This window comes from Bos indicus x Bos taurus, chromosome 2 (assembly GCF_003369695.1).
Source record: "Bos indicus x Bos taurus breed Angus x Brahman F1 hybrid chromosome 2, Bos_hybrid_MaternalHap_v2.0, whole genome shotgun sequence".
Lineage (NCBI taxonomy): Eukaryota > Metazoa > Chordata > Mammalia > Artiodactyla > Bovidae > Bos > Bos indicus x Bos taurus.
The window spans coordinates 87821913-87843821 of record NC_040077.1 but is presented as its reverse complement, the minus strand read 5'-3'; the positions used below and the strand labels follow the sequence as shown (position 1 = coordinate 87843821).

General features: G+C 37.1%; 1 protein-coding gene across 4 annotated transcripts in view; it reads left to right on the top strand.

Annotated features, from left to right (window-relative positions):
• Positions 1-21909, top strand: part of SATB2 (SATB homeobox 2) — a 210033-nt gene that overhangs the window by 119655 nt on the left and 68469 nt on the right. For all 4 annotated transcript variants that reach the window (XM_027563810.1, XM_027563818.1, XM_027563828.1 and 1 more), the window contains one exon: positions 16829-17301. In XM_027563810.1, coding sequence (XP_027419611.1) covers positions 16829-17301 — 473 coding nt within the window. The remainder of the gene's footprint in view (positions 1-16828; positions 17302-21909) is intronic.

Below are 21909 nucleotides of genomic sequence, written 5' to 3'. Positions count from 1 at the left end.
CTCACTGTTTGACTGGTTCTTACCCTGTGCAAGAATTTGAGATTATCTGACCTTGAACTTGTGAACTCCCATAGGAATGGACATTAATCTAGAATCATCTGGAATACAAGTCAGGCTATGAGTTCTAACATTTGTCCTTTCAAGCTGTCACCTTCTAAGTTCCATGTTAGTAGTAAGTTCGATTCTTGAATAGTCTCCCTATTAGACCAAAAATTCCGTGAAAGAACATCTGTAGGATTTATCCATTTTGTTACCTTCTCCAAGCTCTGTGAACATAGGACTTTGAATATTGTAGATACTTAGTAAATATTAATAGAATTTAATTTAATATAGATGAATTTATTTGAACATACACACTTAGAACAGTTTTATTTTTGCACATGTTATATTGTGACTAACCTTATTTGCTATTGGATGTCTCAATTGAGAGAAAAAAGAAATTTTTTGCTTGTTTAATTCATATTACAAATATCCTTAGCAAATTAGTTATCAGTTAACTCATTCTCTTTTTCTGTTAATTACTTTTTGAGCTAAAGATTTAACAACTGTTAATTAATTCCACTGAAAGAGACAGTAACACCTTTATTAAATAAAAATTAGAGACCATTTATATAGCCTAAGAAAAACATCCCTTGGAGGTATTTCCAGCTAGTTTATTGAGTAGTTTACTAAAAATAACAGCCCCAAACATTTAAGTCCTATGAAGTCAAAGAGAATGGCCAATGGAAAAGAATGAATTATGGGTTGATAGTTTCTTTGATTAACATTTCCTTAATAGGTTAAAGAAAAGAATTAATCCACATAGAATACTCCTGAACAATACTGTTGAGTTTCTAAAATGTGATTTTTTTAATCATATGTCAATTTACCCCTGAAATTATGGTTGCAGATTAAAACAAAGAGTGAAAATCAAGATATCATTAGATATAGGTAACTTTAACCTATTCAGAAAGCTGTAGGAATATTTGAAATGACCAGCGTTATCCAACTATGATAAAGCATCATTTGACACCAAAAGGGACAGTAGTGTTCTGATGCAGTAAAGGGGGGCAGTGCTCATTTTTTCCATGGAGCATAATGGGTCCTGTATGACCTTCTATTGTCAAAACACAAAGGTGTTCAGATTCAAGTTGCTTTATGGGAGATATATATTTTTTGTGGATCTTAGTATGATGGAAAGAGGAAGTTGATAATAAGGGGAAAATATACCTAAGAAAACCAATCATTTGGGGTATTATCACAATGCTGGCTGGTACACTTTGCTTATGGGCTGGAAGCATTTTCCTTCCAAGCCTTGTTTTATTAGGAGTTAACAAGTTGGCTCTGAATATCTTGCTCTAGGCAGAGACTTTGCAAGCGAATTCTCAATCCAGAGACAGATTCTCTTTAACAAATTTAGAGGGAAAAAAAAAATCTTTAGGTTTCATAGTCCTAAAAGACTTAGCTTTTTTTTTTTTTTTTTTTTGCCCTTCAGCCCTTTCAAACTCCTAATATTTTCTTTAATTATATTTAGTGAACTCTTCTGGTTATAGTTTTGTTTTTAATTTCCAGTGGTGTGGGATTTATATCTGGTATATATGAAATATTGGCTTTAGCTCTTGAAATTGTGTCTATTTTTGTGTTAACAAAAAAGCAGTTTTTATATAACAAATTGACTTTGGACCTACAGTTATTGACTAAGACAGAATAAATCAGAAGTATTTTCAGTGATTGGCCATGTTCAGTATTGGCAGACATGATGCTGTTCTGGTTTGTCCGGAAAATTAGTGTTATGTTTACATTAAAAAAAAATTAACTCAGTGAAAGACTTTGGGTGGACAGTAGGGCTTTTCCTGTTGATGTGTAGTCCAGTTCAGAGAGAGGAGTCTAAATAAATATCAGGTTGAATCAGATGTAATTTCCATTTACATAGGTTAAAATTGTATGTCACCAATTTCATATAGTAGTTCATTCATGTGAATTTGTTGTGATTTCCTGAGGTTCTCAAGTTATTACCATGTTATATGAGTGTGCATACCCCATTTTATTTTTTGTTTCAAATGACTACTTCATATTTACAGAGCTTAAAAAGAGTTCTTGCAAAAGCTCTCAGTTGTGTGATTCATGTGTCATCAGTCAGGAGGGAATCCATACTGATGGCACTCATCTGGGGATAAAGCTTTTTGGCAGCAACAAAAGTAAAAGAATGGGAGGATTCATGAAAATAAATATAGTGAGTGCAAATTTATATTGCAGATGACTAGAATGAATTGCTAATAACAACAAAATAGGGATTAAAGGAGCTATGTTTTATCATCAAATAGAAATGCATCTTATATCATAGGCAGTTGCTACAGGTCCATCTCTGTGTACCAAGCTGTTAAACTGTCTGAAGCAAATCTATAGATAGAGCTCTTTCAAGCTAGTATTATTCAGTACTATATCTGTAGGGGCTGTCATTATAACTGGTATGTGTTGTTGTTTGTCGCTAAGTCACGTCTGACTCTTTGTGACATGCCAGACCTCCCTGTCCCTCACCAGCTCCTGGAGTTCCCCCAAGTTCATGTCCATTGAATTGGTGATGCTATCCAACCATCTTATCCTCTGCTACCCTCTTCTCCTTTTGTCTTCAGTCTTTTCCAGCATCAGGGTCTTTTCCAGTGAGTTGGCTGTTCATATCAGGTGGCCAAAGTATTGAAGCTTCAGCTTCAGCATGAGTCCCTTCAATGAATATTCAGGGTTGATTACCTTTAGGATTGACTGGTTTGATCTCCTTGCTGTCCAAGGGACTCACAAGGACCTGATACATAGTAGCTGACTAATAAATAAGTACAAAGTAGTTAATAAATTCTATCCTATGAATTAAAACAATTAAAAAGCAAATGTGAATAATCCTATTTTAGTGATTAGCTCATGCAGTTGGGAAAAATCAGTAATTTCCTCACCGTTCAGAACCGACTGGCTTCTGCAGTCTGTCGCATCAGGAAGGTTTACAGGGCACAGAGTTTAGCCTGCAGGGAGAGCCCCTACCATTCAGATAACTCATCCACTCATCATGTCACCTCTGCATGTATGGACCGCATGCACACCTGCACACACATGTACAAACAGAAAGCAGGACTTGTCTGTTGGAAAGTTGGTAAGTCCTGACTCAAACCCTAAAATGAATAGCAGCCACATACCCCAACTTGGGAAGTTTAACATAAGCAGTGGGACAGAGGCTTTAAGGTCCTAAAGACATAAGTTTGAGTTCTATTACTTGCTTTATTTAATAAATTTATGTTTTCTTTTTTTTCCCACTGATCTTCAACTTCTTCAATAAAGTGGCATAATGATATCTATGTGATATAATTTTTATGTGAGAATTAAATGACAGTGATGTGTTAAGGGTTAGCTCAGTACCTCAACTACTATATAAATGATAGAAGGCTTGAAGTTATCTGCAGTACACTAAGAATAAAAATATTTTTCTCTAAACGAAATACAATAAAAGTACTTGTGAAGCATTTAGTCCCTGAGAACTTCACTTTGAGTTATGCAGAAAAAGAGAAAAAACTAACAAACAAACATTAGTTTTTACTGGCCCTGTGATTTGTTTATTATGCTTATAAGACCAAAGCCAGTAGCTCTAATCATTTTAATTTTTGCTAAATATTTGTCTACATTTGGACTACTATTTGACCTTGAACAAGTTATCTAACTTCTCTGGTATTAGACAGGATCATTATCCTTAAAATTAGGATACAAGGTTTGGGGGTTAGGGTTGAGGGAGCAAGGATCTTGGGGTGGAGGTTTGGAAATCCATAGCAGTGGTATGCTCAAGAATATCTTTTCCCTATGCTCAAGATGTGAGTACCCATTCCAAACTATTGATTTGATTGGCAACGTTTCTACAAAGAGTGTCACATGGTCAGCCTTTGTCTTACCTTGTAGAATTGCTTCTAGAGTACTTTCTGAGGCTGAAGGAGTCACAGAGAAATGAATTATTCTTCACTCCTCCCACCCAAATTTTTATTTGGCTGTACTCTTCTATCCAGGGTTTCCAGGATTTGTTCTGGTGAATACTTAGAGTGTTAGCTTATTATGGAATCCATTAGCACTCATTCTTGCTAATCTGTTTACATTTGCATAAGCATCTTAATGGTTTAAGGAAAAAATCCATAGGCCAGAAATTCCAGAAATTTCTCATTGCAAAGCCTTTTACCCAATTCATTGCTTTCTACTCATTATAACTATGGACAAAACCCTAGGGCTTCTTTCTCAAAGGCAATTTTGTTAAGGTTTGCATTGAAACACTTGGTTCATGTTTCTGGAAAAAATTATCAGTCTTTTAAGCAGTGTTGACAGATAAACTTGCAAGAGCAATACTACAACTGCTGTCACTACCAGTGTATAAACTACTAAACTACTATTGTTGCATTGGGGAGTTTCCCAAAGAGAGATATCATGAGTTAAGTCTTAATTTTTGCCAAGGAGTCAAAAAACAGCAGATATTGCCAGGGAATTGCTTTGAAAATCCTAGCAACAATACTCTTTATTAGATGAGTAACCTGGAAGGTTGCTTTAAAACCAGTTTACAGGTAATCTTTCTCATTTTGCAGGTCATCCCCAAATCCCCCAGCTAGTTAGAATTTAGGCTTTAAAAATCCCAGTTTGCTCTTCTTTGCACCTATCCTGTGCCATCTTGATTTGATTAGCAGATATGTATGCCAATGCTAATATGTATGCTAACTCTATGTATATGGCTTCACCCTTTGCTCATAAATCCTCTTCAGAAAGTATACTTTGGGGCATAAAGTCACTTGAGTATATTTTGAGTACTGAAATTTTTCTGGATTTACTTTTTTATAGCATCTATAGCAGATAGAAGTAATAAAAACAATGAATCTAACAGAGAAGCAATAGGCTGAAGAAAAAAAAGCTATTTTGTGTGTTTGTGTGTTTCTTTTGCATGCATGCTCTTGCTCGGTCGTGTCATGCCAAGTTCTTTGCCACCCTTTGGATTGTAGCCTGCCAGGGTTCTCCATCCATGGGATTTTCCAGGCAAGAATACTGAGTGGGTTGCCATTTCCTCCTCCAGGGGATCTTCCTACCCAGGGATCAAACCCACATCTCCTGATCTCCTGCATTCCAGGCGAATTCTTTACTGCTGAGTCATCCAGGAAGCCCCTATGTTTCTTTTAGTTCTCTCTGTGTGTAAAACAACAAAGATTTACTATATAGTACAGGGAACTATATTCAATATCATGTAATTAACTATAATGGGAAATAATTGGAAAAATAATATAGATATATACACATGTATGTATAAGTGAATCAATTTGTTGTATGCTTGAAAACAATACAATATTGTAAATCAACTGTTCTTCAGTTGGGGCTTCCCTGGTGGCTCAGATGGTAAAGAGTGTGCCTGCAATGCTGGAGAGCCGGGTTCGATCACTGGGTTGGGAAGATCCCCTGAAGAAGGAAATGGCATCCCATTCCAGTGTTCTTGTCTGGAAAATCCCATGGACAGAGAAGCCTGGTGGGCTATATAGTCCATGGGGTCATAAAGACTCAGACATGACTGAGTGACTATCACTTTCATTCTTCAATTAGAAAAAAATACTGTAGGACCCTTTTCTTCTTTTTTATGTTTAATGTGAATGTAACTTGTATATAGTTAAAGCATGTTTTATTCCTTAAATTTTCTTTCCATTTTTTATTTATAGTAATTTTTGAAACTTAAAGCTGTATTTATATAGTATTCCTATAAATTTAATTTCCAAAGTTGGGAGGTTGTCATTTTATTTCCCATCTATTCTGCTGTCTCCTAATTTGAAAGTCAAGATATGAACTATTAAGCCTCATTTGGAGAAGCTAAATCTAACACATTCCTTCATGTGCTTTGAAGCATATGATTCTAAATTGACAATGAATTCTTTTAAGCTATAGTGATTTGTTTTAAAAAGCAATATGATATAACATGCCATTGTTACTTAAACCAAAGGAAAAGTTGCAATTCCTCAGATGACCCTTGGGAAACAGCAGACACTGGTTAGAATGTCCTAATCAGGTCAGAATGGTCAGAATGTCCTAATTTTGAAATGGCAAAGCTAATCTGTTAATCATAATTATATAGACATTTCCTGAAATGTACAGTAACATTTAAACAAAGACCTTTCATGTAGATACTGATCATCTAAAATTTACCCTTACAATTCTAAGATAATGATATTTTCCCTACAGTAAAACTAAGATCCAGAGAAATCTCCAACTTGCTCAAAAGGAGGTCTCAGAGCTAGTAAGAATTAGAATGTAGATTTGAGTGCAGTTTTCTAATATCAGGTCCAATCAATGCTTTTTCAGTATAATATGATCATCAACAAAAACTAAAGATACATCATAGAGAAGAAAATTCAAAATGTTTTGATACATTTATAATACAGTGAGGGCTTTTCTGGTGGTTCAGACTGTAAAGAATCTGCCTATAATGCAGGAGACCTGGGTTTGATCCCTGGATCGAGAAGATCCTCTGGAGAAGGGAATGGTTACCCACTTCAGTATTCTTGTCTGGAGAATTCCATGGACAGAGGAGCCTGGCGGGCTATAGTCCACAGGGTCACAAAGAGTCAGACACGATTAATACTTACCACTTAACCAGCTTTAATAATATAGTGACAGTTCAGTAAGATTGAATCCTTAATGTCATTAGGGTTTAGAGAAAAAAAAAAAGAAATATGACAGTTATAAATGTCTTGCATCCAAAGACAATAACATAAAGCCCGGACAATACAGAACAGGATTCTCAAATTTCAGATTACATGAAAATCACCTGGCAGCTATATCTTGTATACCCTTGAAAGACAGTAAGTAAAAGCAAAAATGATATAGGCATTGATTCTCAAACTTTACATAAGAATTGGAAATTTGGTATACATAAAAACTCGAAGAGATTCTGAATTTGTATTTCTAACAGTTTCCACGAAATATAAATTTTGATGTTTCATAGGACCGTATTTTTAATGTCTTTGACACAGACCTGAAATGTGCAATGTACATCCATGTGTGTACATATGTCAGTACACACACAGACAGACACACAAACAAGGTGGATATTAACAGTAATGACAAACACTCCATAGTGCCAGATACTGTTCTAAGTGTTGACATATATTAATTCATTTAATCTGCACAATAATCCTTCAAGGTAGGCATACTTTTTAACCCACATTGAATGTCCTAAGGCACAAGGAAGTTAAGTAACCTATCCATAGTCGCATATCTACCAAATGCGCAAGCTGAGATTTAAGCCCTGGCAGTCTGGCTAAGAAATCTCTGCTGTTAACTTTTATGCCATACATCTTTCCCAATAGCTGAAAACATATTTACCCCAGGCTGCAATAAAGACATTATAATAAAAAACTAAGTGCCAGATAGGAATATGACAAGATTTACATATAGACATATATTTTTTGAGCATTGAAAATGTTTCTGCAACCTTCTAAAATATATATGTGTATGTCAGGGATTTGTGATTCTTAAACACTTGATTTCCTGGATGTACTGTGAAATTGCATGAAATAAAATGAGATTTTTTTTTGAACCAAATACCTTTTCATTGTAATGCAAATAAATCCCTGGGGTGGAGTACAACTTTCTTGACTGTGAATAACCTATCATAGCCAGCAGTCTTGGGCATTGAATAGCTAATGTTCATAGGGTGCTCTTGGTTAGGACATCTATTTGGAGTTGTATACAACCCCAGAAGCTCAGAGGATGGTTAGATAGTAGTTCCCAGTCTTTGTTATTTTCACTGAGTCCCAGGAACTTCAAAGGAATTAGCAAGATCCTCCAGGAACTGTGAGTTTCTCAGAAACTTGAGCAGACTCCAGATCTGAACTACCCAGCTGCAAGGCCCGAGGACTGGGACCCTTCTCCAGAGGTTAAAATAGCTACAGAAAGCTGCTCTGCTACTAAACACGGCAGTGTTTCAGCCCCACTTGCCACATGCTGGGGACTTGTACTTTAAGCTGGGAACATCATTCCTTCCCAGGCACTTCTCATTCCACAAATAACCTTTAGGGACTTTGGCAACAGTAGAATCAATGGCAGAAAGTGAAGAGGAACTAAAAAGCCTCTTAATGAAAGTGAAAGAGCAGAGTGAAAAAGTTGGCTTAAAGCTCAACATTCAGAAAACGAAGATCATGGCATCTGGTCCCATCATTTCATGGCAAATAGATGGGGAAACAGTGGAAACAGTGTCAGACTTTATTTTTTTGGGCTCCAAAATGACTGCAGATGGTGATTGCAGCCATGAAATTAAAAGACGCTTACTCCTTGGAAGGAAAGTTATGACCAACCTAGATAGTATATTCAAAAGCAGAGACGTTACTTTGCCAACAAAGGTCTGTCTAGTCAAGGCTATGGTTTTTCCAGTGGTCATGTATGGATGTGAGAGTTGGACTGTGAAGAAAGCTGAGCGCCGAAGAATTGATGCTTTTGAACTGTGGTGTTGGAGAAGACTCTTGAGAGCCCCTTGGACTGCAAGGAGATCCAACCAGTCTATTCTAAAGAATTTCTTTGGAAGGAATGATGCTAACGCTGAGACTCCAGTACTTTGGCTACCTCATGCGAAGAGTTGACTCATTGGAAAAGACTCTGATGCTGGGAGGACTTGGGGGCAGGAAGAGAAGGGGACGACAGAGGATGAAATGGCTGGATGGCATCACTGACTCGATGGACGTTGACTTTGAGTGAATTCTGGGAGTTGGTGATGGACAGGGAGGCCTGGCGTGCTGCAATTCATGGGGTCGCAAAGAGTCGGACACGACTAAGCCACTGAACTGAACTGAGAATCAAATTCACTGTGAATTAAATTGCAGCTCTGATGTAAAACTCTGGAAGCAGTTGTATTTTTAATGTCTCTTTAATAAGTAAGCATTTTGGCTTTATTGAGGATGTGTTCTGTTATGAATGGGAGCATTGCTTTTGTTATGAGAGGCAGCACTTCATTTTATTCTTTATGTTTTTTAGGATTTCTGATCCATCGCTAAGTATTGTAGAGAAAAGATGAACCGTTAGGACCAAGGCTTACCTTTGGTCTTGGTTTAATTTAAGACAGGCTTAACATGATATTTTCCATCAGAGTGAAAAAGCAAAATACAAAATCAGGCACTGCTGTTATGTCTACATTTTAGTCACTATGATTATTTTCAAGTAATTTAAAAAGAACAGGGGAAGAAGAGAGGGAAGGAGGAAGAGAGGAATGAAAGGAAGGATGGGAGGAAGGTCAGAAAGAAGAGAGAAAAGAAGTAATGAATGTTCAAGCTTACTTTTCAGGTTGAGTCTGGTACAATGTGATGCTCCTCTGACTTTTTTTTTTCAAGTATTTGTATTCTTATTTCTGTGACATAAGAGGCTAAAATATTATTCTGATATTATTTGTATAAGAGTGGCAGCAGAAGAAAATGTTTTTCAGATTTGACAAAATCTATGCAAACTACTCCTGAAACCATGACCAGCCTTGTTCAGTAAAAATAAAGCCTGTTGGTGATCATTTGATTTTCAGCCATTTTTAAAGTTGGGATGATGATTTTTTTTCTTTATTATTTGAAGTAAAGAATTTGACTTTTATTGATAGAGCTGTCAAGGCCCGGGAAATGTTGATGAAGCCTCATTCCTTGACCAAACTTAAGACAAGCTCTTGAACCTTTTCCTAGGCCCATCTGTGCACTTCCTTGTAAAATCCAGTTTTATGAGAACCCTGCTAAGTCAGTTTAACCACAACCTGCTTGATATCTGATCAGCCTCGATATCTCATTCTTATCGGGTTCCTCATCCTCTAACATCCCCTAGGTGATGTCTGATCACCCTGGCCTGTCTTCAGCAAAGAATCCTGTTAGTTCAGTTTAGCTAGAATCCTTCTTACTCATGACGTTTCCTTTTGGTTATTTTCCACCTCTGACCCCCAGACTCTTCCTTGGCTTACATTCCCACTTTCTCATGCTGTTTTTGGAGTTGGCCCCAGTCTCTTTCCCCGACTGTAATATCCCATTGCAGTGGTCCCTAGACCTGTTGTGATGCTCCTGAATAAGGTTTGCTTTAACATCTTTAACAACATAGAGGGTATCTTTATTCTCATAGGTAAAATTTTAACACTGGTAACCTGTGTATGGGCAGAACCTAGTTTTCAGAAGTATTTTGTTTGGCTTTTCTTGTGTTTTGAAAATAGAGTTATTTGCCAGTTTCTAAATTTAGGAGCTATCCTGCAAAAATCCAGATTTAAAAAAAATATTATTTTTGGAAACAACATCTAAAGAAATGACAATATGAGAAAGACAACTGGCTGAGTCAAGGTAGTGACTACTCTCTTTGGACTGGAAGACTTTCTCTCCAAGTATCTCTGTGGCTGGCTTCCCTGGCTGTTGTGCTCTACCTGGCTGTGTAGGCATTTGAATTTGCAATGCCTTCATTATGGTTTACTAATGAGTTAGTACTTCATGGTGTGGCCACATGTCACTAGAAAGATACTTCCTCAGTCACTGTTCTAAACTATATGAAATTATAAGGATCTGGGAACTCATTAGAAAAGGGGAATTATTATGTATAATCTTAAAGGATGCGAAGAACTGACTCATTAGAAGTAAGACCCTGATGCTGGGAAAGATTGAAGGCAGGAGGAAAAGGGGATGACAGAGAATGAGATGGTTGGATGGCATCACCGACTCAATGGAGATGAGTTTGAGGAAACTCCGGGAGTTGGTGATGGACAGGGAAGCTGGCATGCTGTAGTCCATGGGGTCTCAAAGAGTCGGACACGACTGAACGACTGAACTGAACTGAACTGACTGAATCTTAAAGGAATATGGACTGATGTTATTCTGATTCTTATTGCACCAATTTCATAGAGATTTCACAGAGCTCAAGAAAGTAACTCAAATGTAATTAAGTACTGAAAAATGAAAATAGTGACATTTTGGAAAATTAGCTTTTGATCAAAGAATGTTTGCATTAACAGGATATTTCTTCTTTTTTTTTTTTAGTAGAAAAAGAAATGAATAAAATGTCTACTTCTTACGTACCTGAAAACATAATATACTAACTTGAATTTGCCTTTATTTTGGCTGAATTAAAAAGCAAGCAAACAAAAGTGAATTGAATGTCTGAGGGCAAGTATTTCTGCCTGAAAAGTATGACTTTATTCTGGAAACTTTGTTCTTCATTTATTGATGTGGTGTATCACATTGATAAATTTGTGGATATTGAAAAATCCTTGCATCCCAGGGATATATTCCACTTGATTAAATTCAGATTGCTAGTATTTTGTTGAGGATTTTTGCATCTATATTCATCAGTGATATTTGGCGTATAATCTTTTTTTTTTTTTGTAGCACCTTTATCTGATTTTGGTATAAGGGTGATGGTGGCCTTGTAAAATGAGTTTGGGAGTTTTATTTCCTCTGCAATTTATGGAACCTTTTCAGAAGGATGGGGGTTAGCCCTTCTTTAAATGTTTGATAGAATTCACCTGTGTAGCCATCTGGGACTTTTGTTTGTTGGGAGGGTCAGTGCTTGTGATTGGTCTGCTAATGTTTTCTATTTCTTCCTAATTCAGTCTTGGGAGCTTGTGACTTTCTAAGAATTTGTCCATTTCTTTCCGGTTGTCCATTTTATTGGCATACAGTTGCTTGTGGAAATCTCTTATGATCTTTTGTATTTCTGTGGTGTCAGTTGTAAAGTTTACTTTTTCATGTCTAGTTTTATTCATTTGAGTCCTCTCTCTCTTTTTTTTCTTGATGAGTCTGGCTAAAGGTTTATCAATTTTGTTTATCTTTTCAAAGAACCGACTTTTAGTTTCATTGATTTTTGCTATTGTCTTCTTTGTCTCTGTTTTATTTATTTCTACTCTGATGTTTATGCTTTTTTTTTTTCTTTCTGCTAACTTTAGGTTTTTTGTTTGTTTGTTTTTCTTTCTCTAGTTGCTTTAGGTGTAAGGTTTGGTTGTTATTTGAGATTTTTCTTATTTCCTGAGGTAAGATTGTATTGCTATACTTTCCTGTTAGAACTGCTTTTGCTGCATTCTGTAGGTTTTGGATCATTGTGCTTTCATTTTCATTTGTTTCTAGATACTTTATTTCCTCCTTGATTTCTTCAGTGATTCATTAGTTATTTAGTAACATCTTATTTAGCCTCCACCTATTTGTGTTTTTTTTTTTTTAATAGTTTTTTTCTTGTAGTTTATTTCTAATCTCATAGCACATGGTCAGAAAAGATGCCTGATACAATTTTAATTTGCTTAAATTTACCAAGGCTTGCTTTGTGTCCCAGCACATGGTTGATCCTGGAGAATATTCCATGTGCACTTGGGAAAAATGTGTATTTTGTTATTTTTCAATAGAATGCTCTATAAAAATCAGTTAAGTCCATCTGGTCTAATGTAACATTTAAGGCCTTTGTTTCCTTACTGATTTTCTGTTTGGATGATATGTCCATTGACAAAAGTGGACTGTTAAAGTCACCCACTATTATTGTGTTAATTTCTCCTTTTATGGCTGTTAGCATTTGCCTTATATATTAGGTGCTACTGTTTGTTGTATGTATATTTACAACTGTTACATCTTCTTTTTGGATTGATCTCTTGATCATTGTATAGTGTCCTTTTTTGTCTCTTCTAACAGTCTTTAAAGTCTATTTGTCTGATATGAGCATTGCTACTTTAGCTTTTTTTTGATTTCCCTTTGCACGGAATACCTTCTTCCATACCCTCTTCACTTCTTTCAGTGAGGAACTTACAATAGCAACTTCTGTCCTATGAAAACTGTGTTAGATTACCTTGCTTAAAGTCTCTTAACTATTTGCTTGGTTTGATTTTAAGTGTGTCTTATTACAATACCTGAAAAATGTTTGCCTTTAGAGGATAAGATTAAAATAATTTGTTTACCTTGAACTTTATGAAGGAAAGGTGAATACAAAATACATGAGTTACATCGAAAGGATTAAGTTATAAATTGAAGTCTTAAAGAAGTTTGAAGTAAACTTTTGACTTATTTAGGAGTTCATAGGAAAGTTAAGCACCATTCAGTTTTTTAAAAAATCATGAAAAAATATTGTATATGTCTGAATATAAGGTGCTCCCAAGATATGGATGTCTATGTGCTTTACCAGTTAGAAGTTTTAAATATACAAAATCTTTAGACATGTAATAAAATGATCAGATATTACTTCCTTGTATGTATTTAAAAATCACGTTATATGAAATATTAATTTAGAAATATTACTTTCTTGATTGATTTTTTTCAAATACTTTACGTATGATTTGATTCTAGTGACTTTGTCATCTCTGAATTCCCTGTTTTGAGTCATCTTACCCAGTTTTCCAGCACACATCACTTTTGCCTAAATATTTTGAGATTCAGTACTTTTTCTTTTGAACTTTATTTTGTATTAGGGTATAGCAAGTTAGCAGTGTTGTGATAGTTTCAGGCCAACAATGAAGGAACTCTGCCATACGTATTCATGTATGCATTTTCCCCCAAGCCTCTCTCCCATCCAGACTATCACATAACATTTAGCAGAGTGCTATGCAATAGGTCCTTGCTGGTTATCCATTTTAAATATAGCAGTGTATACACGATCATCCCAGACTCCCTAACTGCCCCTTTCCCCTGGCAGCTATATGTTCGTTGTCTTAGTATGTGAGACTCAGTACTTTTTTGATCAATTATGACTCTATCACTGTAAGCCATGTGCCAATTTACAAGCACTGTTTGCATATTGAAAGGTGCAATTATTTTAAAAATTTGTCTTACAGGTGAATACTTTTCTGCTTTCTAGCATGTAATCACTCAAAGTAGTTTTCTTTAAAGTTATATCAATACACTTTTGCATAATCATATACAACATTTCCAATTGTAAGAAAAAATTACTTCCATGTAGAATTTTTGCTTTATCAGATTTTTGGGGAATTCCCTGGCAGCCCCGTGGTTGGTATTACATGCTCTCACTGCCAGGGCCTGGGTTCAGGCCTGGGGAAATATTCACAGAATAGCACAAGCAGAGTGTCAAAATAAAAACAACAGCATAACACAGTTTTTGTTAGATTATATCCACAAGCATTTAAAGCTGGCAAAGATAGAGGTTGATTCAGCCTAATGTGTTTTCCCCAAACAAACCTTAACTTTACATAATAATGTAATACAGAGATTTAGATAAGGATTTGATTTGATATGATGTGACTTTTTTTTTCTTTTTTGATGTGAGTCTTTCTTGTGAAATATTCCTGAGGGAAGAAAAGACTGCCTCTTGTTTGAACATATATGATACTTTCCTTTTTCTCCCTTTCAAAGTTATTCCTTAAATCTTTACTAAAGTACAATAAAACATATAAGAAAAATAACCTGGAGAAAGGGAGAATTTTATTTAATAGTAAATCAGTTCACTTCAGTTCAGTCACTTAGTCACGCTTCCCTGTCCATCACCAACTCCCGGAGCTTACTCAGATTCATGTCCGTTGAGTCGGTGATGCCATCCAACCATCTCATCCTCGTCGTCCCCTTCTCCTCCCGCCTTCAATCTTTCCCAGCATCAGGGTCTTTTCCAGTGAGTCAGTTCTTTGCATCAGGTGGCCAAAGTGTTTGAGTTTCAGCTTCAACATCAGTCCTTTTAATGAATATTCAGGGCTGATTTCCTTTAGAATTGACTGGTTGGATCTCCTTGCAGTCCAAGGGACTCTCAAGGGTCTTCTCCAACACCACAGTTCAAAAGCATCAATTCTTCGGCGCTCAGCTTTCTTTATAGTCCAACTCTCACATCCGTACATAACAATTGGAAAAACCATAGCTTGGACTAGATGGACCTTTGTTGGCAAAGTAGTGTCTCTGCTTTTTAACATGCCATCTAGGTTGGTCATAGCTTTTCTTCCAAGGAGCAAGTGTCTTTTAATTTCATGGTTTTAGTCACTATCTGCAGTGATTTTGGAGCCCAAGAAAATAAAGTCTCTTACTGTTCCCATTGTTTCCCCATCTATTTGCCATGAAGTGATGGGACCGGATGCCATGATCTTACTTTTTCACTCACGTCTTTCATTTTCATCAAGAGGCTCTTTAGTTTCTTCGCTGTCTATCATAAGGGTGGTGTCATCTGCATATCTGAGGTTATTGATATTTTTCTTGGCAATCTTAAAAGTAGGTTAAAGGCTAACAGGGTTTTTCCAAGAGAATGCACTGATCCTAGCAAACAAATGGCAAATCAAGGTGATATTATTAATTTTGTGAGACTTTTTCTTATTCTGGTGCATATCACAATCATTAAAATATCCATGTCTTAAAGATACATTCCTATAGAAAAGATACCAAGTGAGGAGTTGAAAGGGTATACTATGAGACAGGCCTTTTATATAAATGTCTCCATAGTTGTATAATAGTATTTATGTGAGATTTTTTATTCAGTTCAGTTGCTCAGTCGTGTCCGACTCTTTGCGACTCCATGAATCGCAGCACACCAGGCCTCCCTGTCCATCACCAACTCCTGGAGTTCACTCAAACTCACGTCCATCAAGTCAGTCATGCCATCCAGCCATCTCATCCGCTGTCATCCCCTTCTCTTCCTGCCCCCAAGTCCTCCCAGCATCAGAGTCGTTTCCAATGAGTCAACTCTTTGCATGAGGTAGCCAAAGTACTGGAGTTTCAGCTTCAGCATCAGTCCTTCCAAAGAACACCCAGGACTGATCTCCTTTAGAATGGACTGGTTGGATCTCCTTGCAGTCCAAGGGGCTCTCAAGAGTCTTCTCCAACACCACAGTTCAAAAGCATCAATTCTTCGGCGCTCAGCTTTCTTCACAGTCCAACTCTCACATCCATACATGACCACTGGACAAACCATAGCCTTGACTAGACAGACCTTTGTTGGCAAAGTAATGTCTCTGCTTTTGAATATGCTATCTAGGTTGGTCATAACTTTCCTTCCAAGGAGTAAGTGTCTTTTAATTTCATGGCTGCAGTCACCATCTTCAGTGATTTTGGAGCCCCCCAAAATAAAGTCTGACACTGTTTCCACTGTTTCCCCATCTATTTGTCATGAAGCGATGGGACCAAATGCCATGATCTTCGTTTTCTGAATGTTGAGCTTTAAGCCAACTTTTTCACTCTCCACTTTCACTTTCATCAAGAGGCTTTTTAGTTCCTCTTCACTTTTTGCCATAAGGGTGGTGTCATCTGCATATCTGAAGTTATTGATATTTCTCCCAGCAATCTTGATTCCAGCTTGTGCTTCTTCCATCCCAGCATTTCTCATGATGTGCTCTGCATATAAGTTAAATAAGCAGGGTGACAATATACAGCCTTGACGTACTCCTTTTCCTGTTTGGAACCAGTCTGTTGTTCCATGTCCAGTTCTAACTGTTGCTTCCTGACCTGCATAGCAATTAATTTGGCAGAAGATGTTGTTCTTGACATTTCATGATACTCATGAACTGCACAATTAACCACAAACTACAGAAGATTAAAACAGCTTTTTTTTTTTTTTTTTTTTTTACCACAGTGGATGATGAAGGAGGTGATAGAGGTTGGAAACATGAGAAGATTTAGAATTTGTAATAACCATTTCTGTCTTGGCTATTTAATAGAATGCCTACTTTTAGAAATTTAAAAAAGGCAAATATTTTTATTTTCATATCGTAACCTATGGAAAAATCTATTATTGTAACATTTTTTCAGGAAAAGATGACTCACTTTTACTCTGGGTCTTCCAGCTTTGTATGAAAAAAATCTTTTTAATTAATATACCAAAAATATAATTTAAAACTACATGTATCAGCAACAAATTATACTAATGATGATAATGACAAATTATCATTTTTATCTCTTAACAGTGGAAAGAGTGGAACGAGAAAACCTTTCAGACTATTGTGTTCTGGGCCAGCGTCCAATGCATTTACCAAATATGAACCAGCTGGCCTCCCTGGGGAAAACCAACGAACAGTCTCCTCATAGCCAAATCCACCACAGTACTCCAATCCGAAACCAAGTGCCCGCATTACAGCCCATCATGAGCCCTGGTCTTCTTTCTCCCCAGCTCAGTCCACAACTTGTCAGGCAACAAATTGCCATGGCCCATCTGATCAACCAACAGATTGCCGTTAGCCGGCTTCTGGCTCACCAGCATCCTCAAGCCATCAACCAGCAGTTCTTGAACCACCCACCCATTCCCAGAGCAGTTAAGCCAGAGCCAACCAACTCCTCTGTGGAAGTATCTCCAGATATCTACCAGCAAGTCAGAGATGAGTTGAAGAGAGCCAGTGTGTCCCAAGCTGTCTTTGCAAGAGTGGCATTCAATCGCACACAGGTACCATTAGCATTAAACATCATAATGTTTATATCATGTTAATGATATATCATGTATCATGTTAATACTATGGACACGTTGTGACAGATATTGTTTATCTCTTTAAAATTTTTCTGTGGATCTCAGAGCACATAGAATCATATTAATTAATAATCTTTAGTTCGTGAAATACTATCACCATTGATCTACGCTTGGCTATGATTAATTTCAGTGACATAATGAATATCTGTGAACTCACTACCCAACTCAGCACCTGAAATGTTACTAGTGACGTGGGTCTCTTTATGTACTTCTCCTTCCGCCCTCTTTTCCATTTACTTTCCCCAGATGTAACCCTGATCTTGAATTTTGTGATTATCATTCCTTGTTTTTATTTTTAAAAAAACTAGTTCTAAACTTACTCTATCTTTGAACTTTACAAAAAATATTATTATATGTTATCATTTTCATAATTTTTAATAAACCCTTCAAAATGTATAAGTTAGATTTAAGATACTGGTAAAGTAGTATTGATAAAGGGGTTCCCAAGTGGTGCTAGTGGTAAAGAACCCGCCTGTCAGTGCAGGAGACGTAAGAGAGACAGGTCAATTTCTGGGTTGGGAAAATTACCTGGAGGAGGACTTGGCAGCCCACTCCAGTATTCTTGCCCAGAGAATCCCCATGGACAGAGGAGCCTGGAGGTCTACAGTCCATAGGGTTACACAGAGTTGGACATGACTGAAACGACTTAGCACAACGTAGTAATTGGTAGTTGACTCATATTTTTAATATTTTGAGAGAATTATATGCCAATATAATATTAAATGATAGACAGTGAACGGTTTAGCTATGTCTTATTTTATTGAAGGCTGCTTATAATCAAGAAGTTCTTTCCCACCAGTACTAAATGTGAGTGTGCATTAGAATTACTTGGAAGACTGTTAGATTGCTGGCCCACTTGCTAGAGTTTCTGATTCACAGGTCTAGGGTGGGACCCAGAAATTTGCATGTCTAACAAGATCCCAGCTGGTCCTGATGCTGGTCTTAGGTCACATTTTGAGAACTGCCAATCTAGCTCTTATGCCATCGTCCCTTTGGTGTCTGTAGGAGTTTGGTTCCAGGACCCTTGCAAATACCAAAACCCATAGATGCTCAAGTCCCTTATGTAAAATGGTGCAGTACAGTTGGTCCGCCCTATCTGTGGATTTTGCATCCACAGACACAGAGGACCAATTGTATGAGTACCCAAAAAATAAAAGTGCCTAATCTTAAGGAGGTAACAATCTGGTAGTGAAAAGTAGAATGTACTCAGATAAATAAAATGTGAAGTCAGGAGAATAATGTAAGATAATTGTGAGCAGTGACTGCAATGGGTATTTGTGAGGAGTTGGGGTTAGGCATACTTAGAGTAGAGTAAATAAGTGAGTAAGCAAGTGAGTCTTTAAGAGGACAGTGGGTTTAAGTTAGTCACCCTACTAAATGCAAGGCAGGAAACAAAGCTCTCTGCAGATGCAAAGATGAAAAAAATTGTGAGTGAACACATATGTGAACAACTGACTTGAGTATGAAGGTTTCTGGATAGTTAGACCTTGAACGATGAATAAAATTTAATGGGCAAACATGGAGAAGAAGGGTATTTTAGGTTAAAACACACACACACACACACACACACACACACAAGAAAAGGGTTGAGTCAGAAAAAGTCAGGACCAGCTGATAGTTGATAGCAAAGCTAGATAATATGACTTAAAGGTAGAAGAACAGATCCAAAAAGATCTTAGGTTCGTGCTAAGAACTTTGAACTGTGTTTAATGAGCAGTGGAAACCACTGAAGGTTTTATGTAGGGATATTCTTTCATCAAATGATCAGAATTGGATGTTAGGAATACTTTTTTTCCCATCAAGAGGGTAGGAATTTTACTTAGGAGGCTGCCTTATGTGTGCGGCTGAAATGCATAGAAGTTTTGAACAAGACTGGTGGCAATGGAGTGGAGGGTAATGTCAAAAAGCATTGTGAGAGTAAAGTTGACAGAAATTGCAACTGCCTGGAGTAGAGATAACGCTAGGCTTTGAGCCTCATGACTACCAATGAAGCGTAATTATTTAGAGAATCAAGGAGGGCATTGAAAGAGATGGTTGGAGTAAGGTTAAAGTGATTATTTTGGGCTGTTTTGACTTTGGGCTATTTGACTTTGAAGTGCTAGTAGACTCCTTAAGTAAAGATGTGTAGCAGTCATTGAAAATAAGAGTTTAGTGCTAAAAATAGTTGTTAGGGTCAGAGAAAGAGATTAGAAATTTATTCACAAAACCTGGAATTTAACAGGACAGCAGAGGGAGGGGAGAAGCCACCAGCACTACTAACACCAAGGAAAAGAGACCACGAAATGCCAGGAGAGGTGGGGCAGGCGAAGGTGGAAGAAAAGGGAGATGCTGATCAAGTATAGAGGATTTGGGCTGAGAGTCTCCAGAGGAGACTCTTCCATGTGGGGAAAACTACGGAGTCTAGGGAGGGGAAGTCTGAAACCATGCCATCAGATTTGGTGTTTGGTTGGGAGAAATCCTTGGCAAGCTTTAGAGTATAATTTCATTAGAGTGGTGAGGGAAGGAGCCAGAATTTAGGAGTTAAGGAGTGATTAACTGTCAAGGATACAGAAGCAGTGGCTGTAAATCACTCTTTCCAAAATTTGGTGTTGAAAGGGAGACCAGAAATGGGTTGACAGTTCTGAAAGTGAGAGGGAGTCAATTTGAGACAGAAGAATTAGCTTGGGCCTCAGCTGAAGTCAAACAGCATGAACGAGTGATGGAACCAACCATTGTGGTTTGGTAACAGTCTTCAGCCACGGTGAAACTGCAGGAGTAGGATCAGGGAAGAAAGGCAGTGGGCTTGCTTGAGATTTGGTGCTGACAGATTAGGTATGGCGGGAGACCAAGAGGGGTGAAACCTCCTGCTCCCTTGACGCTTAGCTAACGTATACATTCTGTTATTGACAGAGCCTGTTGCATCATTTGAAAATGAGTTCAGAGGTTCACAGAGGGCTACACGTGTTCCAGATGTCACTAAACCACTATTCTGTTGTGGCTTAAAGTACTAGGGTAGCGTGTATGTGTCCACAGTTATCTGGATTGAGCCCATAGGAGTGCTTATCTTCTTGAGCAAGTCTGTTTCATACTATTATAAAACACGAAGTAGAAGGATGTGTACTTAAGTCTATATTTTGCAGTTCTCTGTGTGTATGTGCTCTCTTTCATCTATCATTCATGTGCATGAATAGGCATTTCAAGGCTAGTCAACATTTTATTGCTGGTTATTTATATAGCTCCTTTGGATAAGGATAAGTTTGAGAGCATGGTTGTATTGCTTTGGATTTTAGAATTAGTGTATGCAGTATACAGTTTACTAAATAGCATGAAGCATGAGAGAAGACTCCCAATGAGGCTAGACCAAGGCAGGCCGTGTTGGTAGGAAGAAATGCTCTGCCAAAGCCCTGGGCCCTGGAGGCCTGTCTTCTCCTGCACAATCCTTTTTGTCTGTTTTTTTTGGAATTAATGATTTTTCTTTGGCATTGCCATCTTTCAAGTGCCAAGTTATAAAAGGTCTAAATGAAGCACAGAACACATTTTATTATTTTCTTACTGCGATTAAATTTGTAAGATGGCTACACTCAGAAACAAACATTCACTTTCAATCAACATGAGCTTGAGTTCATGGGCCTGCCTTGAGGATTTCAAGTGGAAAATGCATAGGAATGTATGAGTATTTCATTTTAAATTTCTGCTTTTAATTTGGGAAAGCTTTTTATCCCTCTGGGATCATAACCTGTTGTGTATAAAGCCCAGCCTAATCAAGGTAGATGGTATTGACAGAATGACATAGTTTGAACCTAAGCTGGAGGTCAACAGGCAGATTGTTTCTGCTGTATATGCTGTAGTCACTACAGCAAAGGTTGGACAGCTGGGTTTCACCAGCAACATTGTTAAATGGAAGATATGGTCTACTATGCCCCATGAAACCAACCATGGATTTTCCAAATAATAGGCTCTCTTGAATGGAATCAGAAATATGTGAGTGATAAAATAACTTGTTAAAAAATAAAAATTAACTTTGTAGATAATAACATAAATGAGTTGTTAATCTGTGGACAGTAATGAATCTCAACATTTTTTTTTTTTCTTCAAAGCAAACAGAATCAGAACCATTTATTTTTGATGGACACCTAAGACGAGTTCTAGTCTTGTACTCAGTTGTTTTACTGATATGTAGTATATGCTTGGGCTTTTTCAGTGGCTCGGTGGGTAAAAAATCCACTTGCAGTGCAGGAGATGCACTGATCCCTGGAGCATATTCTCAGTTTACTGAGTACTTTTCATAAATAGTTCATGATATCTATTATTCACTTATTATCAAATTCAGTAAAAAGCATTTTGATTTGTTACACTATAGTTTGTGTTCCTGGATTTGTTCTTGATGATTGGACCAAGAATAAATCTAGTAATTAATTTCTCTGTTTTGTATGTGTGTATGTGTACATGTAGAACAAAAATCACATGCACAGCGTTCACAAATGAATTGAGTTGTTAAAAAAAAAGCCTAGTTCTTCATGTTTAAGACTTCCAGATGAAAGACTGAAA